The 26,600-nt window shown below is 32.7% G+C and overlaps 4 protein-coding genes across 7 annotated transcripts; 3 read left to right on the forward strand and 1 right to left on the reverse strand.

The window, feature by feature from the left end:
• Window positions 1–848: 848 nt before the first annotated feature.
• LOC120089242 (BURP domain-containing protein BNM2A-like) lies at window positions 849–1,977 on the forward strand. The gene is made up of 2 exons (XM_039046665.2): window positions 849–988; window positions 1,088–1,977. The coding sequence occupies exons 1-2, from the start codon at window positions 929–931 to the stop codon at window positions 1,823–1,825; spliced, it is 798 nt and encodes a 265-aa protein (XP_038902593.1). The 5' UTR covers window positions 849–928; the 3' UTR covers window positions 1,826–1,977.
• A 3,234-nt stretch (window positions 1,978–5,211) lies between these two features.
• CLPP6 (CLP protease proteolytic subunit 6) lies at window positions 5,212–9,469 on the reverse strand. 2 transcript variants are annotated; one of them, XM_039046908.2, is made up of 9 exons: window positions 9,261–9,469; window positions 9,107–9,168; window positions 8,804–8,873; window positions 8,304–8,505; window positions 8,131–8,196; window positions 7,616–7,756; window positions 7,167–7,220; window positions 6,189–6,281; window positions 5,212–5,656 (listed from the first exon to the last, which is right to left on the reverse strand). In XM_039046908.2, the coding sequence occupies exons 1-9, from the start codon at window positions 9,347–9,349 to the stop codon at window positions 5,609–5,611; spliced, it is 825 nt and encodes a 274-aa protein (XP_038902836.1). In that variant the 5' UTR covers window positions 9,350–9,469; the 3' UTR covers window positions 5,212–5,608. The 2 variants fall into 2 exon arrangements, with proteins under 2 accessions (XP_038902836.1, XP_038902837.1); XM_039046909.2 differs by having other exon boundaries at window positions 5,212–5,734; window positions 9,261–9,443.
• A 6,823-nt stretch (window positions 9,470–16,292) lies between these two features.
• MED32 (mediator of RNA polymerase II transcription subunit-like protein) lies at window positions 16,293–19,631 on the forward strand. Of its 3 annotated transcripts, XM_039046886.2 has the most exons (3): window positions 16,293–16,538; window positions 16,805–16,912; window positions 18,813–19,631. In XM_039046886.2, the coding sequence occupies exon 3, from the start codon at window positions 18,822–18,824 to the stop codon at window positions 19,260–19,262; it is 441 nt and encodes a 146-aa protein (XP_038902814.1). In that variant the 5' UTR covers window positions 16,293–16,538; window positions 16,805–16,912; window positions 18,813–18,821; the 3' UTR covers window positions 19,263–19,631. The 3 variants fall into 3 exon arrangements, with proteins under 3 accessions (XP_038902814.1, XP_038902813.1, XP_090162579.1); XM_039046885.2 differs by lacking the exon at window positions 16,805–16,912 and having other exon boundaries at window positions 16,302–16,538; XM_090306453.1 differs by lacking the exon at window positions 16,293–16,538 and having other exon boundaries at window positions 16,775–16,912.
• A 4,869-nt stretch (window positions 19,632–24,500) lies between these two features.
• Window positions 24,501–25,217, forward strand: LOC120089133 (uncharacterized). The gene is made up of 2 exons (XM_039046550.2): window positions 24,501–24,998; window positions 25,143–25,217. The coding sequence occupies exons 1-2, from the start codon at window positions 24,501–24,503 to the stop codon at window positions 25,215–25,217; spliced, it is 573 nt and encodes a 190-aa protein (XP_038902478.2).
• The last annotated feature ends 1,383 nt before the right edge of the window (window positions 25,218–26,600 follow it).

The following is a 26,600-nucleotide window of genomic DNA, read 5'->3' on the forward strand; positions in this document are numbered from 1 at the left end:
TTATTATTGTTTTATATATATATATATATAGCGTTTACTTTAATTAGTTCTACTATTTTGTATAAAAAAATTTGAAGAATTTCTTTGGCCTCAATCATTTCGTAGCTTGTAGATAAGATTTATAAATCCTCATCTTTCTTTTCAATTCACTTTTATTTGAAATGCATAACTTCTGATATATATTTTTCAATGTGCTATAAAATTTAAGAAAAACAAAGAAGAGCTTAATGTCAAGGCCTAAAGTAACAAAGTGTGCAAAACCGAAGATAAAACTAAGTTCAAAACTCTAACCTACATAAAACACGAATGATCATGAAAGTACACAACAAGATTTTTATGGTACATATGTCTTAATAAAGGGTCCTTATAGCACGAAGTTCACACAGTGATCTTCTTAAAAAAAATTTCCTATATTACAGTCACATGGACAATTTTTCCATACTACCTACACTAATTGTGTTTCACATCAACGTGTTTTTAAAAATAACGTGGGATCCATAATTTTTATGAAGGCACATCTATAATGTGAACAAGGAAAGTATGGTACTTCCGTAGTACTAGGAGAACTTCCTCTATAACCATCAAACTTAGAGACAACCAAAAGAAACAATATCTTACCAGAGACCGAGACTAGTACATGAGATGAAGGAGCAGGAAAAGACGTATCATTGTGCCCAAAAACCCCTCCACAATTAGAGCATCCCAAGCATAGCCAATTGGGATCTCAGAATCAACCCCACGCACACTCATTTTAACCAAACTGCGCAATGAATCCTCAACACCCAAACAAAAGAACACTTTTTTTATCACTTGTACATTGAGTTTCCAAATATAAATATATTGGTTATCTTCTTGAGAAAACACCCCAACAAAGCTAAAAGCCAGAGAGAGAGATATCTTGACATTCAAGAAGAAACTAAGAGGAAAAATGCAAGAGGGTACTTTTTGTAATTTGACTTTCATTTTCTACTTCCTTCTTGTTCTTGGGGTAAGCTTCCAAACCCATAAAATTGAGCCTCCCCATTTGATTTCATATCTGAAAGAACAAAATTCTTTAACTTTAGTTTGCTTGTTTCTTGCTCTGCAGTCCAGCTATGCCAGGATGTTACAATCAGAAGTTGATGATAAAAAGATGATTGAAACAAACAAAGATCCTTCACTCAATGTTTTCTTCACTCCAAATGATCTACAACTTGGAAAAAGGATGCCAATCTTCTTCCCAATCAAAAACATTTCAGAAATACCAAAACCTCTTCCCAAAAAAATGGCTGACAAAATCCCTTTTTCAGTAACAAATCTCTCTTATCTTCTTCACTTCTTCTCCATCTCTAAAGATTCTCCTCAAGCCAAGGCTATGGAATACACTCTCACACAGTGTGAGCTTGAGCCTATGGAAGGAGAGACCAAGTTTTGTGCTACCTCTTTCGAATCCTTGTACCGTTCGACACGTGGATTTTTCGGGTCCGGCTCGGTGAAGGCTGAGGCTACTGTGTATCCAAAGAACTTCAAAACAGAATTGCAAAACTACACAATCTTGGAAGAACCCATCAAAATTTGGGCTCCAAGAATACTGTCTTGCCATTTGATGCCATATCCTTATTTGGTTTTGTATTGTCACAGCCAAGTGAGTGATAACATATTGTATAAGGTGATTCTTGAAGGTGAAAATGGAGATAGAGTTAAAAGTGTGGCTATTTGTCATATTGATACTTCTGAGTGGGATAGTGACCATGTGGTTTTTAGAGTGTTGAATGTTGAGCCTGGTGCTTCCTCTGTTTGCCATTTCTACCCTCGAGATAACATTGTTTTTGTTTCTGATGTTTGAGTATTAGGATAGAACATGTATGAATTGTAGGTCTCAAGTGTTTTGTGTTTTCAAAATGATGTAAACTCTTCGTTTGTTCATGTAAAATATCTTTGACTTTCATTGAATTACTTCACGAAATGAGTTGAATTTATATCTATGACTTGTGATCGATTTAGAAATGGTTAGAACATAAATGGCTTGAATCCACTGAACTATGATGGATCATCTCTATCCACAAGCAGCAATATAACAATCACAACGATTGGTCTGCGCGATTGCAAACGATCACAACGATTGGTCAGCAACAGTCGCCAACCAATGATAAGAGGTTGGAGATGATGAGAGAATTTTTACAAATTCGTGACATTTTAAAACTATTCTCTTTATTAATCCTCTAGAGTTCCTTTAATACACGTCTCCTATCGTGCTACATCACCCATTGCAATGGATCAATCAATTTGATACTATACTATACTAGAACACGACATATGAAAAAAGATATTACTCAATTGTGACCTTAAATTAATGGATAGGTGATTTAGTTCAAATAGAATAGTTTATACGAATATGTTTGTTAATGGTATAATCTCATATGATTGGACACTTTATCTCAATGATAAATTGTGTCTAGAATTGCTTTTGAAAGCGTTAAAAGTGATGACTTAAAAAATTTAGCCACCTCTAACTGTTTCGTAAGATTGATTTGTGAATAAATTTGTCAAAATCATTTTTTTAACCACACGTTTATTCTCACCGTTTTTAAAAATAAATTCTTATAGAATTAACAGCCACTTCCCAACAAAATTTCAATTTTCAATTTTATTTTTAATAAATTAAAATTTATTTTGTATATTTAATATATTCCTCATATAATCCATTTCTATATCCTAAATTTTCAAATTGATAGTTCAATGCCACTAATTTTTTCTTTATACAATATTATTTTTAAAAAAACAAAATATATATTCAAATGGAAAGCATATATAATATAATATCTTAAATAATTATTTATAAATATTGTTAAAATATATATTTGTGCAAGCGTTGGTAGCAAGTCTATTTAGTAATGATTATTAATCACAAAAATTTCACTTTTTTTTTAATATCGATTTACTTCATTTTACAGCTGATTTTTCTAAAATTACAATTACCGAAAACTATTTTCAAAGTTATAGAAACTCCAAACTAAGTCAGAGCGGGTGAAATCTCATTTAATATCTATAAATCTATAAAAGATACAATTGAGTCATTTTTGTAGATGTCCTCCCTTGCAAGCAACAGGTACTTCTTTATGCAGATTACATGTCAATTTTCAGTTACATATTTCCAATCCATATTTTCAAAGAAAACTTGTAGTTCATCATTATGCTAAGAATTTTTTAATTAAAAAAAAAAAAAAAAAAAAAAAAAAAAAAGTTAAAAATCACTTTTAGGCCCTAAACTTTTATAGACGTAACAATTTAGTCTTTGAATTTTTGTTTGTAACTATTTAATCCATGTACTTATAATTTTATAATAATTTAGTCCTTAAACTTTAATATGTAACAATTTAATCCTCGTGGTTTTGTAACAATTTAGTCCATATGATAGAAATTAGTGTTAAGATTTAATGAGATCTCTCACATAAATAAAGTGATAAATTAAACCGATAAATTAATTAGAGACTCAATATTTTGTTAAAATACAAAGTCCTCATAATAAAATAATAAAAATTGACATCTAATTATGTTGAATTTTTTACTTTAAGGATCAAATTGTTATAAATTTGAAAGTTTAAAATTAAATTGTTACAGATTAATGTTCAGAGACTAAATTATTACAAAATTGAAAATACGGGGACTAAATCATCAAAAACTAAAATTCATGGACTAAACTGTTACTTTCATAAAAGTTTAAGAACCAAAACGTTGTTTAACAAGATGAAAAATAAATAATAACCCTTATAACTTTCACCCCCTTCAAATGGTTTTGATTTCTCATTTAGTCAGATTTACATGAAAACATACACCTTTGTACCTTATAAAGTTCATTATCGAAGACTTCAAATGTTTGGAATATATCTCAAAATGGTGTCAAACGATGAGTTTACTTGAAACAAACTCCTTAATTTTTATTTATAAAAAAACATTAGTTAAAAATCACTTTTAGTCTTTACAAATATTGACAGATGTAATAATTTAGTCCATGTACTTTTATTTGTACTAATTTGATCTTTGTACTCTCAATTTTGTAATAATTTAATCCATGAATTTTACTATATAATAATTTAATCAATAAATTTTACTATATAACAATTTAATCCTTGTACTTTAGAATTTGCAACGGTTTAAACCCTATTGTAAAAATTAGTGTAAAGATTTAATGAAATCTTTGCATAAATAAATCGATAAACTAATTAGAGATTCAATATTTTTATAAAATACAAAAGCTTCCCTTGGGATTGCTTTAACTTTTAAAATAATTGCTAATTGTGTTTTCAGAAAAATATAATTGCTAATTGTGTTTTCAGAAAAATGAGCTGTGAAATGAAGTAAAATAATGTTCAATAAATTTTAATTTAAAAAAAATAGTTACGATGTCTGATAAACTAATACTAAATTGATGTAATTTAGTTATATAAACCAAACTAAGCTTATTGTTTCAATTATTCTCACCTAGATAATTAATTTATAATTTATTTAAAATGGTATATGATTTAACTTTTAACTAATTTTATTTAATATAAATTATTTGATAATTCAAAAAAAATTGTTAAAAAATGAATAAATTAGAATTTGAAAATGTACCTAAAAATTTTATTAATTTGAAATAATATTATTAAAATATATTCATTTAAAAAGCAAAGAAGTAGCAAATTTTTAAAAAGCCAAATCTAAAAGCTAGTATCTATTAACTTTTACAAAAATTAAGAAGTGATTTTGATAGATTATTAAATAATTCATTTTACAAAACAAGGATGGTAGTTAAGATTTTCCTATAATAGCTTTATACAATTTCAAACACAATCCCAAACAAAGTCAAAGTCTACATCATAAAATAATAAAAATTAACATCTAGTTTTAATAAATTTTTTCGCATTGTGAACTATATTTTTACAAATTTGAAAGTACAAGAACTAAGTTGTTACATACTAAAGTTCAATGACTAAATTGTTACAAAACTGAAAATACACGACCTAAATCGTTACAAACAAAAATTCAATGACTAAATTATTACTTTCATGAAAGTTAAGGGACTAAAAGTGTTTTTTTAACCCAAAAAACATACAAAAGAAGTTATTGTGCAGTTCAATTAATTTTAAAAAGTTTCTTAGACATAAATTCAAATTATATTAAATAGTTCAATTAAATTTAAAAGTTGCAAATTTGTGAAGAACATGTTAGAAAATTAAAAGTTCTTAAAAGTTAAGGGACCAAACCAGCTTTCGGTGTATTCTATTTTTCAAGATTGCTATCAAGATCCATTCTTAATGTTCAAGCCCTGGACAAGGTGAGAGTTCAAGGATACAGTTTGTTCAAGAAAAAGAATTTTGACATGAATGAGATAAATATCTACTTGGCTGCAAATAATAGGAATCATATCATCGTGTTCTCGATTGCTAGCTCATAAGCATTGATCCAGAGAATTTGGGAGTTTACCAATGAAACGATGCACGGCGCTGGAAATTTTGATGTTCTGTACCAAAGCTTGGAGAAGACGATTCCGTAGACTGAAATAAAATTTCCCCATTCAGAAGTCAAATTCTGCATAATCAGATCACATATGGCTGATGAACATTTGATCTTTTCCCCAACTACAACCTCAGTATTCTGTTTCCAGCACACCGTCAATGAGTCCAAACTCTAAAGCCTGCAAGAGAGGAGAGTTTTTTTTTTTGGAGTTTCAATCATCTGTATCCCAAGGCTCCCTCTACTAACCATCTGGTTTCTGGATTATGAAAATTAAGTTTATAAATACCTATTTCATCGCTAAATTTCTTGTTTTATTATCTACTTACTACTAATATTTTCAAAAAACTAAGGTAAATTTTGAAAACTAAAAAAAGTAGTTTCAAAAAACTTGTTTTTGTTTTTGAAATTTAGCTAAGAATTCAACTCTTTTATGTAAGGAAGATATTGTAAGAAATTAAGAGAAAATATGCTTACCTTTCAAAAATCAAATAGTTACCAAACGAGACCTAATTAGTTCACAAGAGTTCCAGTCAAGTAGCCGACATTACAACATTGTGGAAAAGATTTTACCATAAAGTAAGAAACTAGAAAAATTTGTCTACTTGACTCTACTTCCTCCGTCTTTATCCCTTTTTTTCTATTTTGGACAAAGATGGACTGCAAGTTTTTTTTTAATGTCAAAACATGCACTACACATTGCACGATGTTACCTCGGAAACAGACAAAAATCGATCCCTCTCCGTGTACTGTTGTACTTTCTCTATAGGTTGGCCAGTAAATGCAGCATACATCTTGTCAATTTTCTGCAACGATAAATCCAGATAACAATTAAAGTGATCAGATGATTAATAATGGAACCAAATACCGGAACAAATTTGACTGCAAAGTGCAAAGATAACAATGGGAGGAAACTCAAAAACACAGCAATGCAGTGGTTCAAATGATAAGAACGTATGCTGTATGCGTGGACTGCAGTGTTTTTCCCTTTTCTTCACATCTATGAGAGTCTAAACCCACTTATGTAAACCTTGAATAATGTCGAGAGACAACCATCAAAACCTACAATTTTTGGTTTCAAAACAACGCGAAAAATCTTAGGACATATCTTAATTACGTGGCCACCATAAAATTTAAACTCATTCTCCCAAGATCTCTCTTCTTCTGGGTCAGCCAAAGAATGCAACTTTCCAATCAACTTCTGTAGGCAAGGAGGATTTAATACTTCCAATTTGCTTAATATAAATCAAATAGTCCCTCCTAATTTCATGAATTATATTTCCATCTACAATGGTTTCAGCTTTCTAAAGACGATGAAGATAACTACATTTCTAATGGCGACATCCTTCCCAAAAACCATGCCAGATATACCTATATATTGCATCTGTAAATTTTATGACATATAGCAATTAGATACCAATCATGACAATCTATACTCGTTCACCACCTACTTGCACAATAGTGGTTCAGGTCAGAATGTCACCTGATAGAAATCTTCTGCTTATGGTCAGTTAAAAGCTATATACATGGTAAAACTATTTCTCATTAGCTCTAATATTTAATAATTTTTTGTTTTGGTTTTTGGTTGCAAATGGCATGAACATATTGAACAAAAGGCACAAACACATTATCCAAAGCATTGACAAAATTATGGTAAGTGCTTATTTCCGAATTAAGAAAGAGATACTGACATGGCGTGATTGAACTGCTTCATTGACTTGACGTCTGACATCCTCCACGTGACCCTGCACTCAACAAAAACATCACATTATCGCAGAATGTTGGTAGCATCATTTTCTGCTACTTCTTACTTGTCACAATTTCAAAATTAGGGCATCCTATATATTGGACCATTTCAAAACTAAACAAAAAGCATAATATTTGCTTAAACTTGAAGATGGTAAAGCACTTCGTATGGAGAATGTTATATATAACACAATAGTTCAAGCAGTCTTAAAGTATTGGTTATTAGAGCAAAAGAACAAAGGTAGCATAAGGAAGAGCTTAAATCAAGACTCACAACAGAACTAAATATTACTTTTGCAATTTAATACAAAGGCTACATATATTCTTCTCCATCCCTTTTCCTCTCAATCATAATCATGTTCTTTAAATAGATGAGCTAAGATCGTTGGCATACCCCACATCCACTTTGTGGCTGATGTATCATAATTCGAGAATTGGGCATAGCATAACGCATTCCCTTTTCTCCACCTGCAAGGAGAAGAGCCCCTTGGCTTGCAGCAACTCCAAAGCACACTGTTCCAACCTTAGGCTTTATCTGAGGGCACGAGTCAATTATCTCATATAAGAAAAGTATCTCTTCCTTTCATATTCGAAATAGGGATAGATTAATAGAAGGTGATGGCTGGATGCTCTAAACAGAAAACCAAAACATAACAAGGCATCATACATTTGAATTATATGTTATATGTAGCTAATGATTGTTACTATTATCTTGTGCAAGAATAAAGAATGTAGCATAATAGATATTGCTTCCCATAACAGTTCATTGATTTTGAACCTTAGAAGTGTCGGAAAAACCATTGAAATCAAAATAAATAACTGAAAAAGTGGATGCGGAAGTAATATAAAAGAATAATAGGGCATAAAAGACAGGGAGGGAGATAGAGAGAGAGAGGTTTGCAACCTTACCCAAGACATACAATCATAAATTGCTAATACCGAGTATGTACTTCCACCAGGGCAATTCAAATATACCTGATAAGGTCAAAAGCTATGCTTACAAACAAATTAAAAATAAAGAATCACAATCTAGTTAACAGAATGAGGATAAGAAAAAAGAGCTAATTTTCTCTATTTCACACCAGGATATCTGCATCCTCATCAATTGTTGCTAGAGTCACAAGCTGTGATATGACTCGCTGTGCCACGATTGAGTTGACAGGTTGACCAATAAATATTATACGATTCCTAAATAACACAGAAGAGAGATCCAAAGGCCCTCCTGGTGTCATCACTGCAGGCATAATGGGTGGATTACCTTTCCTAGCCTCTATCGGCCCATAACTACAGAAGAGAGAAAATGCCCATCAGATTAATTGTTTCATCATGTTAAAGACATAAACTTAGAGGGGAGCATATCATGTAACGGGAAAAGAAAGCTAAAATATAAAGGAATACTACACAAAAAAATGTTGTCGCATAGAAACAATTTCCAATATTTAAATTTCATCCCAATTTTAAAGAATGCAATTTATCCCAGTCAAGTCAATTTTTATGCCGATAAATCAACATTCAGTAAATGCTAAATTAGAACAACAAAAGATATTATAAACCAAAAATGCCAATGGGGAACAGTGCAAACCTTGTACTGGTGTGAAGAAAGTCTTTATCGTCAACGTGTAGAGGTTCCCCCATTGTTTTACTCGATAATCCTTCAAAAAAAGGGGTGAAAATCCAGTCATTCACATATATATAGCTGCCATTTCGATCATGAAATATCAATAAATGCAACATGAACAAAAGATAGTAGTTTTATGAAATTATCAGAGAATTGACACCGAGACGTAAACGCTATGCAAAGATGAAGTCCTCTGCTACAAAATTAGGGCATTTATAACATCATATACAAAAATTAAAAAACACCCAATTGCACAGAACAAATTACCAATTGTCGAGGAGTCGCCGTACGGCCTCGGCAAGGCAGACACAATGGACCTGTGTGAATTTCTACAGAAAAGACCCGGAGAAGACAAAGGAAGAAGAATTTAGAGTTTCGTGGTAGGGGATTAGGCAAATAGTTGAGGAAAACAAAAGATTACCTTCGAGAAAGTTGAGAAATGGATGACGTTCGATTGTGCGAAGAGACAGAGAAACTGAGAGATGCAGTAAAGGCTGAAGCTACTGCCATTTTGAGCGAAGCTTGTGGAAATGGCGTTGTGTTCTCGAGCTTCACTATGAAACCAAATGAAAGAGACTATGGAAATTACAACAATATTGATGAGGTTTCAAAAGTAGCCCCCAATTTGTACTACTCTTACATATTTGCCTAAGGCCCAACGGGCCGGCCCACCTCCCTCGGCCCATGTTTCATATAATTGTTTCTGATTTTTTAATGGTGTTAAAAAAACTCGGGATATGAAAAACCAATCAACCCAACTCAACCCATACCATTTGGGTTGGATTCAAATAAATAAAAATTTTATGGGTGAGTTGGTTCACGGTTTCACCAAAATAACTCAAACCAACTCAAACTTATTATTAACTTTAAAATATTTTTTTAACTTGTGATACAATTATGTATACATATATTTATTTTAGTTATATTTAATTCCATTATTTTTAGATAATTTATTTTCCAATAGTTACTAAAAATAGTTTTTTAATACTTTATAAACAAAAATTCCATTATATAAACTGAAATTAAGTTGTTATCTTAATTTAATATATAAAAATAATTAAATCAAATCTTTACATATTAACATTTTACTTCTTTTTAAAATAAAATTTTGAATATATGACTCGAATAACCCGAACCAATCTAACTAAATATTTCATGGGTGGATCGGGTTGGGTTCTTTTTTTAACGAGGGTCATTTGGGTTGAAGAAACTTACAACTTGAAAACTGGATTGGGTCTAAAATGTTCTTCAACCCAACCTAACTCTATCCATGAAAATGCTAGCTTTTTTAGTACTATTTAAAGGGTTGTTTGAAGGGCTGGAATGTAGTTATGATTATTAAGAATATGAGGAGTGTTGGAATGGGTGCATGATCGAAGGTGGAACGAAAATGAGATTGTGAAAAGTGAAAATAGTGGAAAATAGGGTTGGATTGAAAACTGTGGAACGAAATTAGTTTAGCATTCACAATCTGGGCCCAAAACGCTCAATTCAAACATGAATTTTGGATTACATTATACTACATTTCAATTTCATCATGGTCCAACAAACGGCCCCTAATGGTTATTTGTTGTGTGAGTCTATCACGTACACGCACGCAGACACATATATATAAAAGCATATTTGAAAGTAATTTTAAAATAGTTAAAATCATTTTTGTCATTTTTAATCACTTTGAAAATGCTTTTAATCATTAAAAATCAATTTTAATAGTACAAAAAATGTCTAAGAGTATACAATTATATGTCAAAATAATTTTAAATGATTAAAGGTGTATTTCAAAGTAATATGAACATTGAACAAATAATTTTAGTCATTTCAAAATCACTCTCAAACATATATTAAGTCTATCACGTCTACTTATTACGTATAAACGTATTCATGGTTTATTAACAACAGAAACAAAAACATAAAATTTTTCTATTAGTGATAATGGTCAAGAGGCATATATTAAACTTTTTAGACAAGCCCTTAAAAAGAACAAGAAATTGTCATATTTACAAATTATTTAGTTAGGTCACATGTTTACAGATATGACTACGAATTTTTCCACTCAGTATAATTGTCTCACATTTAATTTTGAAAAGTCAATTTTAAGAAAAATATTCCATTTTAGCTTACACTGGTTGAGGAATATTAATTTTTACTCTTAAATTTTCAATTTTAACAAAGTTTACCTTCAACTTTGAAAATGGTTTTAATAATTACCTTCAATTTGGATAAATGTTGTAAATTTCACCCTCAATGGACTTTCATTTAAATATTTGTTAATTATTATAAATATATAAATCTAGATATAATATAAATGCCCATAATTAGTGTCCTAAAAGACTATGTGTAATTCTTTCTATCACTACCATGTATCATTCTATATGAAGTCAAAGTGCTCTATGAATACACATTCTTAGTGTGCAATTCATTTCACTTTCTATTTGCCAAATTGTGTATGAATAGTGGCATTTGGTAGATATTGGAATTGCACATTGGTGAAAAATCTAAAAAGAACTGCGTAGAAAAATCAATTTCATTACCATGGTGCATCGTTTTGCGTCTCAAATTTACAACACGTTATCAACACGAGTTCCTATCATTTCCTCCCTAAAGGTAGTCATTTCTTCTTTTCGTTGATTAATAAATTAAATATAATTTTATATGTTAAATTTCTAATATAAATAAAATATTTTGTAATAGTGATACCATGACAAATCTTACAAAACTAGAATTTGCAACTATTGACATTAATGATAACAATTATTTGTCGTGGTATTTGATGCTGAAATACACATGGATGCTATGAACCTTGGAGAAATAATTAAATAAGGGAATTCGACATCCCGTCAGGAAAAGGCTAAAGCTATGGTTTTCCTTAGTGATTATCTTCACGAGGGATTCAAGATGGAATATCTAAGAGTAAAAGATCCCTGCATCTTGTGAAAGAATTTGAGAGAGAAGTATGATCGCCATAAAACGATTATTCTTCCCAATGATTGTTATGAATGGATGCATTTGAGGCTCAAGAATTTAAATTAGTAAGTGATTACTACTCCGCATTATTTAAAATTAGTTCAAAATTGTTATTGTGCGGAGAGAAAATTACTGATACATATATATTTGATAAGACATTTTTTTACATATATTTCACATCTCGAATATGCTCATGTCGCAACAATATTGAGATAAAGGGTTTAAACAATATTTTGAATTAATTTTATGTCTTCTCGTGGTTGAACAAACTAACGAGTTATAGATGAAAAATCATGAATCTGGACCAACTGGAACAATACCATTTACTGAAATGAATGTTGTGAATCTTAACAATAATCGTGGTTCTGGTCGAGGTCGTGACCATGGAACAGGAAGAAATAATTATTGTGGTGGCCGTTATAATCTTCCAAATTTCAAAAGATCGAGCCGCATGAAATAATGATCATAAAAAAAATCCACAAGATACAAGTTTAAGAAATATTGAACAAAAATGCTTATGATGCGGTATTACTGGGCATTGGACACGTATATGTCATACATCAAAATATTTAGTGGATCTTTATCAAGCTTCCTTGAAGAAAAAGGAAAAAAAACGTAGAAGCAAATTTTGCTTACCATGATAATGATATATTTGATCCATTTAGTATAACAAATTTGGATGTAACACTTATTTAAATCTCTTGAAGAGAAAATTGGCATAACAAGTGGTTCTTTTGATTTTGCGAATATTCAGAATTAATATTGTTTTTTTTGTTTACCTATCTTTCATGTTTTTTCTTTTTAAAGTTAAACTTTTTTATTTTAAATTGTGTCTCTCTTGTTGTAATTATCTTGTTTAATAAAGAAGCATGAACAATTTTCATAGATTGAGTGACTAAAAAATGAGGAATAAGATCTATGTTTGACAGACTGTGCAACTAAGCATACAATACTTACAAGTAGAAAATATTTTTCCAATACAATGTTGGAAGCAAAAGTATATTATACTCATATACGAGTAATTGAAACATAGTCAATAAAATATTATTTTTTCTAGAGAAACAAAATTTACAACTGACAATACATTATTTTCTAGTCAATCCAAGAGAAATTTACTAAGTTTTAAAGATATATGTTGCAGTGGTTATCATATTGAGACTCATATAAAGAATGAGATAGAGTATCTTAATATCATATCTACTGTCTCACATGAAAAATGTATACTATAAAAGTTATATGCTTTATCTTTTGGATTATATTATACTCATATACGAGTAATTGAAACATATGCAACAATTAACATGATTCCAGATATATTTCCTATTTAGCATGACAAATTGGGTCATCTAGGATCTATGATGATGAGAATAATTATTGAGAATTCAAATAGATACCTATTGAAGAGTTAGAAGATTCTTCAATCTAATGCATTATTATGTAATGCTTGCTCTCAAGGTAAATTAATAAATAGACCATCACCAACTAAAGTGGGAACTGAATCACTTGTATTTTTTTGAACGAATTTAAGGTTATATATGTGGACCTATTACCCACTAAATAGATCATTTAAATGTTATATGGTATTAATAAAGGCATCAAGTAGATGGTCACACGTGTACTTTTTATCAAATCGAAATTTTGTTACTTGCTCGAATAATTAAATTATTATACAATTAAGATCATTTGCCTTGATAATGTTGGTGAATTTACATCTCATACTTTTGATAATTATTGTATGTCAATTAGGATAAGTGTCGAACATCATGGTTTAGCAGAATCATTTATAAAACATTTGTAATTAATTATTAGATCATTGCTTATGAGAGCTAAGCTTCCTAATATGTATGAGATCATGCTATTTTACATGTTGTGTCCCTTGCATGTGTTAGCCTGGTAGTTTATCATAAGAACTCGCCATTACAATTAGCTTATGGCCATTAGTCAAATATTTTCTATTTGAGAATTTTTTAACGTGTAGTATATGTTCCAATTGCTCCACACAACGTACTAAGATGAATCCTAAAATGAGGTTAGAAATATATGTTGGATATGATTCCCCATCAATTATTAAATATTCTGAACCCTTGACGGATGATGTATTTACTGCACGATTTGTTGACTGTCGTTTTAATGAGACAAAATTTTCAACATTAGGAGGAGGAATTAAGAAATTGGAAAAATAAATTACATGGGATGCATCGTTATTGTCTCATTTAGATCCCCGTACAGATCAATGTGAACTTAAAGTTCAAAAAATAATCTATTTGTAAAATATAAGAAATCAATTACCATATGCATTTATAGATGCAAAGAAAGTAAGTCACATATATCAGCTGAAAATGTTCCATAAAAATTGATATCCCAACACAACAAGGTCTTACTAATGAGTCTGGGATACAAGCATGGTAGACCAATAGGTTCCAAAGATAAAAATCTTCGAAAAAGAAAAATAAGTCAAAAAGACTTGATTGAGGATGTAAATATCCATGAAGAAACTCTGGACATGACTGATAGTAGAATTAGTAGAAAAAGTGAAATATTTAAAGATGATAATGAGGTTTGAATAAACTATGTTATGACAGGAAGAAGATAGAATCAAACTAATGTAGTTATTGACAACATTTGTGCATATAATGTTGCTCTTGATTTTATATATGAAAAAGAGGATCACGAACCAAAATCTGTTGAAGAATGTCAACATAGAAAAGATTGGCTTAAGTGGAAAGAAGCTATCAAGGTAGAATTAAACTCACTTTCAAAACATTAAGTTTTTAGACCATTAGTCCAAACACCAGAAGGTGTCAAACTTGTGGGATACAAATGGATATTTATGAGAAAAGGAAATGAAAATGATGAGGTCATAGATATAAAGCAAAACTATTTGCACAAGGTTTTTCACAAACACCTAGTATCGATTATGAAGAGATATATTCTTCAATGGTGGAAGCAATTACACTAAGATTTTTAATTAGTCTGATTGTATATGAAATCTTGACATGCATCTTATGGATGTAGTAGTAGTATTTTTATATGAATTTCTTAATAAATATTTATATGAAAATTCTAGAAGAATTTAAGATATCAAAGCATATGAATCAAGTTCTCGAGAAATGTATTCAATAAAAGTTACAGAGATCACTATATGAATTGCAACAATCAGAACGGATGTGGTATAATCGCTTGAGTGGATATTTGTTGAAAGAAGAATATCAAAATAATCCAATATGTACATGTATTTTTTCATAAAGAAATCACAGTTAGGATTTGTTATTATAACTTTATATGTTGATGATTTAAATATAATTGGAACTCTTGAATAACTTCTAAAGACAATAAAATATCTAAAGAAATAATTTTAGAGGAAGGATCTCGAAAAAAATGAAATTTTGCCTTGACTTGCAAATTTAGCATTTAACAGATATGATATTTGTACATTAGTCAAATTATATAGGAAAAATCTTGAGAATGTTTTATATGGTCAAAGCACATCCATTGAACATTTTAGTGGAAGCTAGTTCACTAATGGGAAGAAAGATATATTTCGACATGGATATGATAACGAAGAACTTTTTTATCTTGAAGTACCATATTTTAGTGCAAATGGTGCACTTATATATCTTGCTAATAATACAATATTGAATATTCCATTTTTAGTAAATTTATTAGTTAGATACAGTTATTCTCCAACGAAAATTGAAAAAATTTAAAAACTGTAGTGACGATCGTCGCCTCCCTTTGATCGTCACTATAGTTGCATGCCGATCCTCTTTCATTTCTTTTTTTCTCTCTCTAAGATCATTTTTCTACATAATTGTATAAAATTTAAGATTGAATGCGATGGAAATTGAAAAAATTACACCGTTGACTCATTTTGGACCTCCAAAATGACAAATGCCCCACTTTTTAAAAACTACTACTGACATCATGCATATGCGAAATTTACTTGTCATTCAAATTCTTTTCTTTTCTTCTTTTCCCTCCTCTTCTTCTATGACTTTTTTCTTTTTTCCTTCTCCCCTTCTTCCTCTTCTTCTCCACAAGCAACATCTTTTTTTTTTTCTCTCTCCTACTTCTTATTCTTATCTAGCAAGCAACTTTGGCAAAATTGTTCCTTTCTTCCCCTCTTTCCTTCTTCTTTTTATATGACATGGCTAAATTTAATGAAAAATCACACGTCAACTCCAACAGTGAAAGAGGAGAGTAATATATGAGTGAGGAAAAAAAGAGAAAGACCAAGAGCTGAGAGCAAGATTGATTTGTGAGCAAGGAAAAGAGGATAGAGCGAGAGCGAAATGACTTTTCTTGGTACATGAGTTTATTTTAGTAATTTCATCCAATCCACGATCAACAAAAGATCATTTATTATATTTTTTTTTTAAAAAAATAGATCATTTACCAGACCCAAATTTTAGATTATATGCAAATTTCCCATGAAAATTGAATTGAAAGAATTTGGAGCTATAAATTTGATTTTTCACCTTACTTTTAAAATTTAAATTTGGTTTCAACTTTCTCCCAAAAGAGTAAACTGCTGACGCTGTTGATCTCTCCCAATTCTCCTCCTCGCTTGATAACCCCTCTCTTTCAGTTTCACGCTTGCCTTCGCTTCGAGCAAGTGACAAGGAGATCGATCGCAGGTTTGCAGTTTGCTGAGACCGTCACTCTCCATTGCTCTCTCCACAGCACCCGACAGGAGAAGATTTGCGGTTTGCTATTCGTCCCACATTCCGTTTCGGTATTGTAATCGTTTCTTTTAAAGATTGAACCGAACCCAAAAGGGAGGAACCTGATATGCTTTTCAAATTTGTTTTTCTTAACTTTGGTGGGTTGAATTCAGAGGATTCGATGGGTTTCACTGCCAATCTTCTTCCTCCTCCGCTGAGATCTTTTCAATTTCCGCCTCGCTTTTCCATTTTCGTAGATTATTGTCTTCTTTGTTGATTCTGGTTTTGTTTTTCTCTTTTTCTGGCTCCGTTTTATCCTCTTCCTCTGCCCCAGCAGTACGAGTTTCTCTTTTCCCCCAATTTGCTACTTCTCCATTCTCTTAAAGAGAGAGACAGATGGCTTGAATAACCCTCTGTGTACAGTACCTTTCTGGAGCTTGAACAGGTTTCTCCTCTCATTAACAGAAGAGTTTCTTCTCTCAGAGTGCCATCACTGTTGTATAGCTGATCTTTCACTTTTTGGGTTCAAACCTTTTAACTCATGAACAAATTATTGATGATCTGCATTGTTTAATTTATTTTCCATTTTTATTTCCTTGAATCTTTGCATATTTTGCTGCTAGAAATCATCTTAAAAAGCATCAGTCCTGTGAGTTTTCCCCCATTGCTGCTCCTTTTTTTTTTTTTCCTTTTAGAAGAGAGACAATTTCATTTCAATGACATGAAGGGAGGACACCCTGAAACATCTGTAGGTGAATTACACGAACGTTCTTCAATGAGAAATTAACGAAGATAGGCTATATGTATTTAAAGGGTGTTTACATTTACACCACTACATAGCATGAAAAAGAATTAAATTCATAATGTTATCAAAGGAAGAGACAATATCCCTGAAAATTCTTTTAAGAGCCAACCATAAAGTCTTCTTCACACCATGGAAAGGGTGACCCGTCAAAATTGAAGTCAGAAAATCAAAGATGGTGTTAGGCTAAGGTATGGAACAATCGAAAGTAGTGAGAATAATATCCCAGTACCTTGAAGTAAAAGGACAGTGAGCAAATAGGTGATCAGGAATCTCTGAAGCTGCATAATACATAACGCACAAAGATGGAGAAAGGTGCAAGGGAACTAATAGGGTTTTATGAGTAGGAGCAAGGGTTATTAGGGTAGTTAGTCGGCGAGTTGGTTAGGGTATTTGGTTATAAATAGAGGGAGGGGGATTGAGAGAAGGAAGCACTTGTTGAGTGATTTAGCACTTGAGTTAGCATACTCAAGAGGGGAGGTTCCAAGTTCCTAATACTTGGTTTATCTTGTTTTTCTTGATCCTTTATATTTCAATATATTTCAGTTCTTGATTCTTGTTAGGCGGTACCCTAACAAAAGGTTGATAAATAGCATTCTCCATTGTAGACAATCTGTTGTGTTAACAACAACTCCAAGACTAAGTTCCTAATGAAAGATTTTAATCTTCTTAAGCATCTTGCCAAATCACTGTCCCTTCCCTTTGTTTTTCTGTCTTGGTATGTATACGGGCAATGATTTTCTGGGAACTAGTTCTTTTTCCTATCATCTTCATAATTGATGATTTATGTTCCCTTTTTGAAATATCATCTTAATCTAAAAGTTGTCATCCTCTACTACATGGGTTCCTTTTGTTTATAACTTTCTACTCTTCTGGACACTTTTATGTTTTGTAGGTTTAATTCGTATTAAAGATTCTTAAACTTTCTTATTTTTTTTTTTCCTTTTGGACCCTGCACCTCCAAATTCCTTATGGTTCAAAGCTACTTTACTACTCATTGTTCATTTTCTATAACCATTTATCTGAAAATTTGAATTTGTTTTGAACTTACCACCCAATTTATTACTAACTGACTTCAAACATGGCTATTATGGATATCATCTATTTTTATAAATGAATTCAAGTCGTGCATATTTTAGTTTTTGTTGTTAGGAAGCAAACATAGTCCCACTTTGGCTAGGGAAAGAAAAGATCCCTGGTATATAAATGGAGAGATTTATCTCCATTCGTATGATGCTTTTTAGGTGAAGTCAAAAGCAAACCATGAGAACTTATGTTCAAAAAAGTATCTTACCATCATATAAGTATTTGGAGGGTCCAAATTGTCCTTTACATTTGCTAAATAATTTATCGAATAAGATAAAACTGGTATAGGTTCTTTTACACAGTTTGTAGGCTAAAGTGGAATATGAAAGTTTCGGAACTAAAAATGCAATTGATATGAAAGTTTAAGATCTTGCTTGTTTTCTCGTGCATTTTAGCATTTCCCAAGAGACGATTCTAGATACTTAGATACTTACTTTTTTGGTTATCATATATTTAGGTATCTGATATGGACAGCCTAGTGGACTCTTTAAATAACGCATATCAGGAGTTTGTTGCTGGAGCAGCTAATGTCCTTGAAGCAAACGAAGCCTCTGGGGCTCAGAAGACAGCAGCAACAGATGCCGCTCTTGAGAATTTTAAACAAAAATGGGAGCTATTCAGGGTTGCTTGTGATCAAGCAGAGGAGTTTGTGGAGTCTGTGAAGCAAAGGATAGGATCAGAGTGCCTTGTTGATGAAGCCACTGGTTCACTAGCTGGCAAGTCTGGGCAGGCCGCCACCACTGGCATTCCTCCGATCAGTGCTGTTCGGTTGGAACAGATGAGCAAAGCTGTGAGATGGCTCGTGATTGAGTTGCAGCATGGCTCAGGTGCTGCTGCTTCTGCTTCAGCACACTCTCATCAGTCTGCTCCTTTTGATGCTAGATTTACTGAGGATGCAACCCAATAGGTACCCTATCATATGAGGCCATACTTAACAAGTATTTTGTGTTTTGCTTGAAATGACTCTTTGAGGGGGCGGGGCATTTACTGTGTAAGATAATCTTCTTGAACTTCGACTGAACATGAAAAAGTGGATCCATTTCTTCTGTATCTACCGTTAACTAATATAGTTTCATGTTCTTTGTACTTTGTTTTTCGTGGAGGTTGGGTGGGGAGAAACTGTTTCTAGTATGTATACGTAATTTTTATGTGGATGTGGGGACTCGAAAACTCTTAACTTAGTCGAGAACGTGTCTTAATCACTGAGCTATGCTCAGGTTGACGAGTTTGGATTCATCATGATGAAAGTTGTCTCAAGTTTGTGGATTTGGTTTCATTAATGTTATTAAAATGCATGGGAAAATCTTTCTATTTAACATTTACACTATGGGTTGAGAACAGAGAAATAATATTCAAAACCACTCGTGATTGTTGAAAATACTCTCCATAATTAGCATTCAACGTTAACGCCGTTTGAGTTTCAAGTTTCATTACGTTTATTCTAGTCACTTTGATCCGTGGTTCAAATTCATTTGAATATGAAATATGATTTTTTTTTTTAATTACTACTGACATTTTTAGGCATAAACTTCAATTTTCCCGTTTAGAAAATTTGAGGCAAGGGTGGAGCATCTCTTTTTTGAATATAGGGCAAGTAGTTTTGATCATCTATATCTTTTTCACATAGTATGGACTTGTACTATTAATTTCGAGGTATGAGGTTCGAAGCGTACCTAACATATAGTTAAAAAAAAGCAATTACAAATTAGGAAGGAAATGTAATGAGATATACTTCACTAAAGCTCGTATTTTTAACGTGTTGAGTAAGAATATGCATTGTCTTGTAATCTTTAATTTTAAAAATGACATGAAAAGAAGTCACTTTTTTGTGTCTAATGAGTTGGATTTCATTCTTGTAAATATATTTTTTCATGAATTAAATTCCAAAGGGGTGACTACAAATCTCGCATTTATCAAATTCATTTGTGGATAACTTAGGTATCATTTTCAGCCTAATCATGTTACTAAATAAATTCTTATTCATATGATAGAGTCTAGCATGCCAAACATTCATAGAACACAACATATACACAGAAGATTTTATTTTATTAAGGTCTAAATTTATTTTGATCATTCCCTCAGTTGCATTTGCATACCATTTTCCTACGAATAAATTATTTTTGGTAAGGGTATATAAGTCAGCACCTATAGATCTACCCCAGGTTGTAAGGCAATAAGGTGTAAATGGATCTTAAGGAAGAAACTTAGACTTGATGGATCTATTGACAAATTTAAAGCTAGGTTAGTGGCAAAGGGCTTTAGACAAAGAAAAAATGTAGAATTTTTTGACATTTTCTCCCTTGTCACTAGAATACCTCAATCCGTGTCCTGATTTCTCTTTTGTCCTTTATAACCTCGTAGTACATCAGATGGATGTAAAGGTCATCTTCCTAAACGGTGAACTTGAAGAAGAGATTTACATAGAACAACCTGAGCGTTTTGTAGTCCATGGTCAATAAAATAAGGTGTGCGAATTAGACAAATCTCTCTATGGACTAAAACAATCTCCTAAGTAATGGTATGAAAAATTTGATGACCTTATCCTATATAAAGGTTTCAAGGTTAATGAAAGTGACAAATGCATTTACTATGAGTTTGAAAATAATCATTGCACTATCCTGTGTCTATATGTAGATGACTTGTTGATCTTTGGGTGGAACTTGCACATCATAAATGATGTGAAATCAATATTGAGTGCAAATTTCGACATGAAAGACTTAGGAGAAGCTAGTGTAATCTTAGGCATAAAAGTGAATAGGTCTAAAAATGTAATTTCTTTGGATCAATCTCACTTTGTAGAAAATATTCTAAAGAAATAATTACTTTGAATATAAACCAGCTTGTACTCCTTATGACCTAGTGTTAAGTTGTTCAAGAACATTGGTGACAGTGTTAATCAATCTGAGTATACAAGCATCATAGGCAGTCTTAGATACATTCTTGATTGCACTAGGCCTGAAATAGTTTATGCTGTTGGATTCCTTTGCGGATTTACAAGCAGACTTAGTAAAGAGCATTGAAATGCTATAGAAAAGGTTATGAGGTATTTGAAGAAAACCCAAAATCTAGGATTACATTATTAGAAGTTTCCCGCTGTCCTGAAAAGGTTCAGCGATACTGACTGGAACTCTCTTTCGAATAATTCAAAGGCTATAAGTGGCTATATTTAATATAGTAGGCGAAGTTGTCTCTTAGAAGTCCAAGAAACATATTATTTTAGCCTAATCTACGATGGAATTATAAATGATAGCACTAGCGATAGCTGGTGAATAATCAGGTTGCCTTAGAAGTTTGCTATCAGAGATTCTCTTATGGGAAAAGTCGGTACCAGCCATATTGATCCATTGCGATAGTACTGTAGCAATCGCAAAAGTTTAGAACCGTTACTATAATGGAAAGAGACGACAAATATGTCGTAAGCACAGTACCATTATAGAGTTTCTCACTACTAGTGCAGTAGAGTGGATCATATACGGACTAATGAAAATTTGGTAGATCCTTTGATGAAAGGACAAGCTAGAGAGAAGGTTTTCAGAACCTCAAAAAAGATGGGACTCGTGCCTATAGAAAGATGAATCACTATGAGGAAAACCCAACCTGTAGACTGAAGATCCCAAGAAACAGGTTGAACGGTTAATAACTGATCACAAGTGATATATAGTGAATCATGCTAAACCAAACACAGAGTTTCATTCCTATGACTTAGAGTCTGAGTATGATATCCTGAAGAGTAAGAAAGGTTGAACTCAGTTCTTAATGAGATCCATACTCGATGACAAGTGGGATATCTAACTACAGGAGTACTCTTGATAGACTCACCTATGTGAACATGGAAGGGGGCGGGGGGGTGGAGGCACTTTCTATGGAGTTTTTTAGGCAAACTCTTTAGAGTGTTCACTAAACCGGGATACATGTGTTAGGCCTTAAAGTACGGGCTTTCGAACCACACCCTAATGACACTTTGCGTGAGATGCTGTTAGAGATAGAGTTCGAAACCAAGGGTTACTCTAGTATATTTTGAATCATCTACACTATGTAAAGGTTCAAGTCGTAAGACACCTTTGCTTATGCACAGTGTTGTATAGACTAAAACTGCTTAATGAAAAACTTTTCTCTCTTTTGTTTAAATTTTCAAGTGGAGGATTGTTGGGTGAAATTTTATGTTTTAAAATAAGAGGGAACCAACCTTTAGTTGGAGAATCCTACATTGGAGAAATTTGAAAATGAAGTCTCCCTTTTGTACTCCAACCTTAAGCTATAGGTATGCACCTCAAGGGGTATCCATGTTTTGGAGGGAGTGAGGAGATAGACCATGTGGGTTCAGTGGACGTCCCACATGCACGCCGCCGCCGTCCGTCCATCTGGTCGTGCGTGCAAGGCGAGCGAGCGTGTGCGTGTGATTATTTTTCTTTAATAAAAATATTGTTATTATTTTTTATTATTTTATCTATTTTTTAAATAATAATAATAATAAAAAACAGGATGGCTGCATGGTCTTTCGCGTGCGGGTCTTCTTGCCGCATTTTTTCGGCCCCCAGATACTGCTCGTTTCCCTCTCATGCGACACTCTGAAGGCCTATAAAAAGTGTGGCCTTCAGTAGTTCAAAAACACCTATTCACAATTTCTTACACTTCCTTCCATCGCTCTCCTCTACTTACTTTCTCTTCCGACTTTCATTTTTCAAGCATTCAGTCAGAAGGGTGTGTGTTTCGATCGACAATGGTGCATTTTTTTATCAGATTTTCTTTTTGGATTTTTTTATCCTAGGGACGATGTGACAGTATTCCTGACCTGCTTGCATACTTGAGCAATTTCACGAAACGTCTTAAAGAGAACAAGCTCTACGACTCAGCCTATAATGAGCTTTTGTTTTACAGGTTCCGTTCTTTGCTCAACCGCTGTGACTGATCGTTTTTTGTTGTCCTGTTCATTGTTTGAAGGTCTTGCCGTTGACAACATGAAGTCACAAAAATTTAGGCACTTTATGAATTTGTTTCATTTGCATAAAATTTTTAAAAGAAATCCTTCCATCTATTGATTTTTTCTCTCTCTTTAAGTGTGTTATTCTTATGCCGCAACACTTACTTCCCTCTCTCATCATGATGAAACCCTAAAAATCATGAAGATGAGAACTTACTTGCAAAAGTGTCATTGGTCATAATTTACTTAAATCCCTTAAGTTTAAAAACTCTTAAATGTTTCGTGGGAAATTTGTACGGTTAGGTTAAATTTTGAGGCTCACTCGAAATTTGGTCCATCTTTTAAAAAAACTCCAATTTTGGCCTTCTGATGACGTCGTTCGCGTGTGAAATGTCCATTTAGTCCCCAAAACGCTTGATATCACACATGCATCATAGATTCTCGTTCATACATCCCGTTTGGAATAATTTCTCTCATTCTTCATCGGACTGAAAGCAAACGTTTTATACTTTAAATTTCAGTTCGACTTCCTCATTCCTCTTGCTTCATCTTCTTTCCACTTCCTCAATACAACATTTTTCTTTCTCTTAGTACTGTTGAAATCGAACGCCAAAACTTGCATGTAATTCGAATTTTGTATCGTTGAAGGCCAAGAAATTTTTGACTGTCTTCTTCCACTAGTGAACTTTCTCATCTGCTCCTTTCTACACCTTCAAAAGTTAAGGTAACATTGGTACAAATTGTGATTTACGTTTTCTATTTCATGCGTGCGATTCGATTTCTGTACAAATTTATGTAATGAGAGAAATAATGAGAAAAGAATGAAAAAAGAACGAGAGAAAGGACGAGAAGAAGAACGAGGAAAAGAACGAGAGAAAAGCACCAGAAAAAGAATGAGAGGAAAGCACCAGAAAAAGAACGAGAAAAATGAGAGGAATGAGAGAAAGAACAAGAGGAAGAATGAGAGGAAGGAGTAAGATCTTGAAACGAGATTTTTCTAGAATGCTCGATAATGTGATTTTTGTTCCTTTTTTTTTTCTCCAATTATTTTTTTTATCTGCAGTTGTAATGGTTGATCTAAAGATTGCTACAAAGGATCGTTTTCCTAGACAGGCTACAAGCCTTTCATCTCACATTGGGATCGCAAATAAGATAATCAAAGGAAAACTTACATAGAGGCAACTTTAAATGTTTAGGAGAACTGTGTTTGAAAAATTCGTTGATATGGACATAGTCTTCAATAGCCTGCTAGTCCACCATATTTTATCAAGGGAGGTGGAAAGTAGTAGACCTGATTCTATGACTTTTGACTTGAATGGGACAATTGTTGAATTTTCGAAGGAGGATTTTCTATTGGTGACGGGATTGTGGTGGTCATCTATTAAACTGGTTCGTAGTGTTGAAGTGATGGAATCACTACAATTGAAGTATTTCAAGAATTTAATGACGATAGAAGTGCATCCCACCAAGTTTAAAGAATGTTATAAGATGTTAGAGTTTGAAAATGACTTGGATGTAGTGAAAATTAGTCTTGTGCATTATTATGTGTTGGGGTTGATAGGAAAAGGCAAGATAAAGAGTAGCATTAATAAATCGTTGTTAGATGATGTGAAGGACCTTGAATACTTCAACAGCTTAAATTGGGGATATATTTTATGGGAGAGAACCTTCAATGGTCTGAAGAAAGTGCTAAAGGACAAGGTCACCTCGTACAAGGAGAATGTGAAAACAAATAAAAGTTACGTGCTGAAGTACAATCTACTCGAATTTCCTTACGTGTTCCAGATATCAATTTTTACATTTTCTTTATCATAAAATGTGTAATGAATTGTCATTATTTTCTTATAAATTAAAATGGTTTTATAGGTTTGGGCAAATGAGATTATATCCTCTATTGCTGGGAGAACTGCAGTTCAACTTAACAATAACGTCGTGCCTTGATTTCTAAGGTGGTCATGCTCTCATTCATTGTCCAACAAGCTATTGCAGAAAGAAATCTTCAACTACTTTTCAGTGAGTAACAAGCAACTATTGGGGATGATGCCCTAAACTCTCGTTGGGTCCTGTAGTTTGTAAGCACAGTTTTGAATCTCGCTTGTGATGTAATAATATATGATATTTTTCTTCACCATTATCTATGGAACATTGGATGTTTTAATTGCTTTACCACAAACTAATAAACTAAGATCCCTGGTTGTGTTGTAACTAAAGCATGTATGTTGAGACATACAGGTGGATCATGCCTTAAGTGATAACCAAAATGGTCTGTAGTATATGGATATAGGAGGGAAACCTTATCCTAGTAACGTTACGGATGTGACCCTGTTTGTAGAATAGTTACAAGTATTGTGACTTACTACAGATGGTCTGATCTTGATCATTCATGTGGAGACATGTGAACGGAGGCATCCTATACAAAGGAGTTTGTATATGACCGGACCAATAAGTGTTATAGTCTCGTTATATAACGTTGTTCATGACAGAGACTTCATTTCACTAGGATGACTATAGGTAACATGACCTCAATCTTGAGTGAGTTAGGAACTCTTGCCTTTTAGGGCGGTCCTTTGATTTACATGGGTGCGAGTGACCAGATCGCCAACTCAAACCTACCACTTTGGGGATTCGTCTAATTTGGAAGCTGGGAATTCAACTACATAAGATGGAATTCACTCCTTCCCCAAAGCAGGGGTAAGTAGATAAATTGCTCCTTTAAGGATCGATTTCGAGGCTTGAATGATGTGGCACCACGCACCTTCTCATGGCCCGAGAGGTGTCAACGCATAGTAGAACTATGTTGTATTGTTCATTAGAGGGATCAGTGGTACTTAAGGAGTTAGATGTAACTACAAGGACAAAACGGTAAATTGGTCTAGCTGTACTTACGAGCATATGTGAAGGGTTATCGTACTGTTGATTGGTTATATCCGATGGACATAGAAATATATCCATGGTGAGAAGAATGTAGTTTTTTATCTTTAGTGAAATGCCTGGCAGTTAACGGATGGTGGATCTCATAGCTAAAGAGTTTAATAAGCTATTCACATACCATTGGAGCTTCGAGCCATAGGTCCATAAAGTCCCATTGGTAGCTTAATGGATTCAAGTTGAGAATCAATTTTTTGGGTCAGTTTGAAGTGTTCAAATTGAAAAGAGGGAGTTCGATTATATATGATATGATTGAACTGGTCAATTATATATGATATAGTAGACATAATGTACGAGATACATTAATTGGAGGAAAATGATATAAATATGATTTATATTTAGTGAAGGAGAAAATGAATATGGTTCATATGTTGCATATGATGTAATATTAAACCA

This window comes from Benincasa hispida, chromosome 10 (genome assembly GCF_027475165.1).
Source record: "Benincasa hispida cultivar pf3 chromosome 10, pf3_genome.v1.1, whole genome shotgun sequence".
NCBI lineage: Eukaryota > Viridiplantae > Streptophyta > Magnoliopsida > Cucurbitales > Cucurbitaceae > Benincasa > Benincasa hispida.

Excerpts from the sequence above, each read along its gene's own strand:
- LOC120089133 (XM_039046550.2), top strand. The coding sequence starts at position 24,501 with ATGGACATAGTCTTCAATAGCCTGCTAGTCCACCATATTTTATCAAGG. Across the intron at positions 24,999-25,142 it reads TCACCTCGTACAAGGAGAAT|GTTTGGGCAAATGAGATTAT; the intron begins GTGAAAACAAAT and ends ATGGTTTTATAG.
- MED32 (XM_039046886.2), top strand. The coding sequence starts at position 18,822 with ATGGACAGCCTAGTGGACTCTTTAAATAACGCATATCAGGAGTTTGTT.
- CLPP6 (XM_039046908.2), bottom strand. The coding sequence starts at position 9,349 with ATGGCAGTAGCTTCAGCCTTTACTGCATCTCTCAGTTTCTCTGTCTCT. Across the intron at positions 8,874-9,106 it reads CGGCGACTCCTCGACAATTG|GATTATCGAGTAAAACAATG; the intron begins GTAATTTGTTCT and ends CTTTTTTTGAAG. Across the intron at positions 8,197-8,303 it reads ATGAGGATGCAGATATCCTG|GTATATTTGAATTGCCCTGG; the intron begins GTGTGAAATAGA and ends TGACCTTATCAG.
- LOC120089242 (XM_039046665.2), top strand. The coding sequence starts at position 929 with ATGCAAGAGGGTACTTTTTGTAATTTGACTTTCATTTTCTACTTCCTT. Across the intron at positions 989-1,087 it reads ACTTCCTTCTTGTTCTTGGG|TCCAGCTATGCCAGGATGTT; the intron begins GTAAGCTTCCAA and ends CTTGCTCTGCAG.